The sequence below is a fragment of the Drosophila sulfurigaster genome, chromosome X, assembly GCF_023558435.1.
Source record: "Drosophila sulfurigaster albostrigata strain 15112-1811.04 chromosome X, ASM2355843v2, whole genome shotgun sequence".
In the NCBI taxonomy this organism is placed as follows: domain Eukaryota; kingdom Metazoa; phylum Arthropoda; class Insecta; order Diptera; family Drosophilidae; genus Drosophila; species Drosophila sulfurigaster.
The window spans coordinates 21,293,807-21,299,469 of record NC_084885.1 but is presented as its reverse complement, the minus strand read 5'-3'; the positions used below and the strand labels follow the sequence as shown (position 1 = coordinate 21,299,469).

The 5,663-nt window shown below is 39.8% G+C and overlaps 1 protein-coding gene across 1 annotated transcript; it reads left to right on the top strand.

Annotated features, from left to right (window-relative positions):
• Nucleotides 1-917: 917 nt before the first annotated feature.
• LOC133847929 (probable cytochrome P450 6v1) lies at nucleotides 918-4,709 on the top strand. The gene is given in 3 exon segments (XM_062283230.1): nucleotides 918-1,894; nucleotides 3,308-4,150; nucleotides 4,226-4,709. Coding segments are annotated over 3 exon segments (1,590 nt in total). The 5' UTR covers nucleotides 918-1,426; the 3' UTR covers nucleotides 4,505-4,709.
• Nucleotides 4,710-5,663: the final 954 nt, after the last annotated feature.

Here is a 5,663-nt window from a genome sequence, read left to right as displayed (position 1 = left end):
GTACTTCATTCTCTTTCTTTCTGTTCATTACTCACTCTTTGTGCTTGCGAACGCAGTTTGTTTTCGTCAACAGCTTTGTCACGTGGAGTCGCTATCGCTGTTTCGCTTTTAATATTCACTTTTATTTGTGGTCGGCACTTATGCTGAGACTACCTCTGACCGTGGGGCAAGCACTATGAAAATCATGAATTACAAAATATTTTTTTTTCCAATAATATAATGCGCATATGCAATAAACTGTGCACCAAATTTAGTGTGCTAGTTCTTGCTTTGCACTACTTATTTGATGGTCAAGCATGACTTAATCGTGTTGTAACCAATGTGCTTGCGCACATGTGCTGAGTTTAGCAAAAAGCTTTTGCTTGCCTGTGCTCGCTCTTTCTCTCAATTCTGATTTTACTCTTGTGTTGCGTTGCTTTGACATGACTGCGTTTTGAGAGCGTAAGTAGATCTCAGTGCTGGCGACAGCGACAGCGACGTCGGCGTCAGCGACGTTGCCCGAGAGCCCCCCCATGGCACCTTGCCGTAGAAAAGCGTGAATACTTTGCGGTTAATCATGATGACGGGGGCGTTTGCGACGCCAGTTGCGGTTGTTGTGGCCTGTCAATCGTTAGCTTTGCTTTGTATTCTGCTTTTGTTGATAATCGCAAGCTGCGGCGACTTCGACGTCGACGCCAACGTTTAAGTTAGTGTTGTTGTTTTTTTTTTTTTTTTTTTTTCGCTTTCTGTGTTGTGTGTTGTTTGGGGCCCGTGGCGGCGTCGACGTCACGTCAGTTCATTGCGTCGGCTTGTAGAGCTTGCCAGCGCGTTTTTTGTTGTTTTTCGTTCCTCACTATTTTTTTTTTTTGTTTCTCGATTCTTTTTGCAAATGCGCGAGTGCGAGTCTGCGTATGTGTGAGTGAGTGCCTCTCTATATGTGCATGTGTGTGTGTGTTTGATACTCTTCTGTTGCCGCTGTTGCTGCTGCGGCTGCTACTGCTGCTTCTTCTTCATCATCTGCTTCTTGCCGTTCTTGTTGTTGACGTTGTCGTCGCATTGTTTTTATTATTATCGTCGTTGCCGTCGTGGCCGCCGCGCAGACCACAAAAAAAAAATAGAAAAAGAAAACAGAACTTGATTGTGATATAATTTGTTAAGTATTTATTTGTATAATTTGTTTTATATTTTTTTATTGTGTATTTTGGGCGCACACGAAGCGTGCCACGACGGAACACGCGCTGTGGCCGCCGCATTGCAAACGCGTTGCAACGAAGCGCAACAACAAAACAAACAGCTGAAAAGCTCACCGACGACGAGGCTCCACATCCATCGCTCTCTCTCCGTCTCTCTGTTGTCTGGCCACACTGTGCGTCTGACTGACTGACTGTAAGTGCTCTGCGGCCGTCGTTGTCGTTGGTCTGTTGTCAAGCTGTCTCGCTCACTCACCATGGTGTACTCAACAAACATACTGCTGGCCATTGTCACCATACTGACCGCTGTGTTCATCTGGTCGCGTCGCACCTACGTCTATTGGCAGCGACGTCGCGTCAAGTTCGTGCAGCCCACACACATTTTGGGCAACCTGAAGAAGGTGCTCAAGCTGGAGGAATCGTTTGCACTGCAACTGCGTCGCTTCTATTTCGATGACCGCTTCCGCAACGAACCCGTTGTCGGCATCTATCTCTTCCATCAGCCGGCTCTGCTCATACGCGATCTCCAGCTGGTTCGCACCGTTCTCGTTGAGGATTTCGTCAGCTTCTCGAATCGCTTTGCCAAATGCGATATGCGTCACGATAAGATGGGCTCGCTGAATTTATTCTTTGCCCGCCAGCCGGAATGGCGTGAGATTCGCACACGTTTATCGCCGGTCTTTACCGGGGCCAAGATCAAGCAAATGTTCTCCCTCATGGAAGAGGTAAGTTGAATCAATCTCACACGAGCAACAACTTCAACTTCACAACTCTTTTCGAGTCAGTCTTCTGACTGTGACAACGCCCCATATAAGGAATTATTTGCACATGTCTTGAAATTCTGTCCCCTCTCAACTGAGTTACGATAGACGCTTACGATATACGATCGAGTGTGCACGCTGCACAGTGGGTCGCAGCTTATTTGCGCGTTGCTTAAAAGCCACAAAAATATTATTAGCGCTTGGTGGGAATTTAAATGTACTTCTTTTTAGTATTCTATTTAAATTTTTGCGGTGTTATTTTTTTTTATTCACTACCTTAAAATGACAAGCAAATTATCGCAATTAGCAAATTGCACAAAAATGAAATATATATAAATTAAAGTTTCTATTTCATTTTAAATGACATTTTTTGCAAAGCATATTCAAATATACATATATATTTTTTTCATCAGATCTAGTCAGAGTATGCTTTCAAAAGTAAAAATTGTATACTAATTTATTCAAAAGCAATAAGGGAATAAATTGTTTTTGATTATTTTGATAAAATGGAAAAATTACTCCCATTTTAAGAGTTTAGACATTACAAAATTAAGTTTTTTTTTTGTAATATTTATTATAAAATTTGAAAATAAATTTGAAATATAAAAATTTAAGATACAATTTTAATTTAATATTTAAATAAAAATAAGAAAAACAAATTATTAAAAGAAAAATAACTAAAAATTATAATTATCTTATTTTTATTTAAATATTTCAAAAATAACTTTTATTTTCAATTTTTATTTTTAAATTTATTTTTCAAATTCTACAAAAAGTATTACAAAATTTAAAATTTGTAAAATTTAAAATGAAAACAAAGGTTAAGCGTGATTTACGGTTTTCCAAATATAATAATGATATAAATTTATGTTAGTTCCATTCAATTTAGTGAAATTTATAGCGCAATTATTTAATTATTTTCATTCGCCATAAATAATTGCACACAAAAAAAAAGCAATTAAACTTCAAATTATTACAATCTTATCTTATCTTGGATGTGAAATTAAAAGCATATTTCATTCCATTCTCAATTTCCATATGCAAATACTGCTACCCAAAACGAAAAAGTTAGCTAGTTATTTTCACGTGTAACCACTACACAGCCGTATCTTAGTATGTGATAAGCTGTCGATTCTCGAGGCAAGACACCTTTGATATTTGAAGTTAAGGTAAAGTGTATTTAACGTACGATCAATGCGATGATGTCAGCAAAACTTGAATCTACCGCACAAATATAAACTTTGGCCAATCGATGATTGCATCTCTCACCGCCTTCAATCAATATTTTCATATTATTTTTGCATTTCCATAGAAATTTAAAGAGAGAGTGTGATCACCAATATATTGATCGTAATACCCATATTTGATTATTTGTAGATTGGTTGCGATCTGGAATGGTATCTAAAGCGTTTGACACGAGATTTGCGACGTGGCGATGCCGCTCGCGGTGTGATCGTGAGCATCAAGGATGTTTGCGATCTCTATAACACGGATATGATTGCAAGCATTGCATTTGGATTACGATCATACAGTTTACGGAATACACAATCAGAAATCGGTTCACATTGTCAGGACATCTTTAAGCCGAATGTGCGGCGAATAATCGATTTTTTTTTGTGATATTCTTTTTTGCCAAAACTGGTGCCGTTATTTCGCTCCAAGCTGTTCACGGAGCCGCATTCCGAATTTTTGCGTCGCGTCATTCAGCTGGTGATCGAGGAGCGGGAACGTGGCGGCATTTTGCGCAATGATCTCATTGAAATGCTGTTGACCCTCAAAAAGGAGGCCGATCTGCAGCAGGACAAATCGCACTTTACGCATCATCAAGACTTTTTGGCCGCCCAAGCGGCCAGCTTTGAGGTGGCAGGCATTGAGACCTGCTCCTCAACCATGTCCTTTGCCCTCTACGAGCTGGCAAAACAACCCCTTATGCAGGAGCGCTTACGTCGCGAAATCCGTCACGCCTTTGCCATCGCCGCCGCCCATGGATCGCATGGTGCCGGCCCTGGTTTGAGCTATGAACTGATCGCCGGCATGAAGTATCTCGATATGGTCGTCGAGGAGACGTTGCGCATGTATCCGATTGTGCCGCTGCTGGAGCGCGAGTGCACACCGATCAACAAGAAGCGCTTCTATTCGTTGCGTCCCCATGCCGAGTGCTATGCACGCCGTGGCATGCCCGTCTTCATATCCAATCTGGCCATACATCATGACTCCAAGGTGAGCGACGAGGCAGGCGAAATATAATGTATAAATGTATCTCATACAAATAAGTTTTCTCATTATATTCTGCAGTACTGGCCGGAACCGGAACGCTTTGATCCGGAGCGTTTCAATGCGGAGAACAAATCAAATCAGACACCAATGTCGTATCTGCCATTTGGCGCTGGGCCGCATCATTGCATTGGACTGCAGATAGCGCTGCTGCAGATCAAGCTGGGACTCATCTACTTTCTGCGTCAGCATCGGGTCGAGTTCTGTGATCAGACCGTTGATCACATCAGTTTCGATGCCAAGTTTGCTCTGCTTGCCAGCGAGCATAGCATTTACCTCAAAGTTGTAGACTGTTTATAGCACAAGTTCACGAAGCATCCACTCATGACGAGCCCTCCACCACCCTCTATTCACATTCAGATACAGACTTATTCACACACACACACACACGCATTCACATCACAGCATTTGGGCCGCATTGTACATAAATATTTGGTATGCCTCAAAATAAAAACGATATATTGATAAATGTTTTTTCCAAAAAAAAAAAAAAAAAGAAGAAAAATAGCGCTCTTTTATCGTCTTTCTCTAGCTGCCACACACACTAAAAATATTATTACTTACAAAATAATATATAGTATTTGCTCTCGCTCTATATTTTTCTCTCTCCCTCTCTCTGTTCATGCCTTTGGCCTCGTCATCGTCCGATAGCTTATCAGTTAGTTGTGTGTGTGTGTGTGTTTTTTTTTTTTCTCTGTTTCGTTTTTTGCCCTGGTGGCCTGATCGAGACTAGCAGCTCCCATTCCCCAAACTGCGTCCTCCAATCTGCCACTCCCTGCCCTCCGACACACTTTCCACTATGTGTGTCATCGGTCCGCTGTGGCACTTGCGACAAGCCTCCCCCACATACACACACAAGCAAACACACGCCCGCACATTGGGGCAAGACTTCTAAACATCTGCACACTTAGACAAAAAAAAAAAATTAATTATGTTAGTATGACAAATCATGAATTTTTTATATTTTTGAAATTTATGCAATAAATTTTTTAAAATGACTAATTTAAGTACGTTTTTTCCAAAGATGAAGTTTATACAAATTAAGTTTTTTTTTGCTATTAATATAAAATATAATATGCTTTTCAAATTTAAACCGTGTTTTTTGAGGGAAGATTTTAGAAATTTCAAAATTTCAGTCGTGTCAGACAATTTGAGAATTCGAAGAGACACAGTCTTGAGTGTTGGATAAAAACATATTATAACTCTGATGGTAAGTATAATAATTATAATTTGGTTGCTATCAGTTATAAACTTGAAAGTCACAAAATACCAAATACAGTATATTTTACATTTATTAGTATATCGTTATACCAATTGTTCTTAGAATTTGGTTGCTATCAGATAATTACTTGAAAGACATTCCAAAAATTATTGTTGTTATGAAAAACATACCAAATGTGGTATATTTTGCATTTATTGGTATATCGTTATACCAAATAGCGAATTCTAAGAAATAATT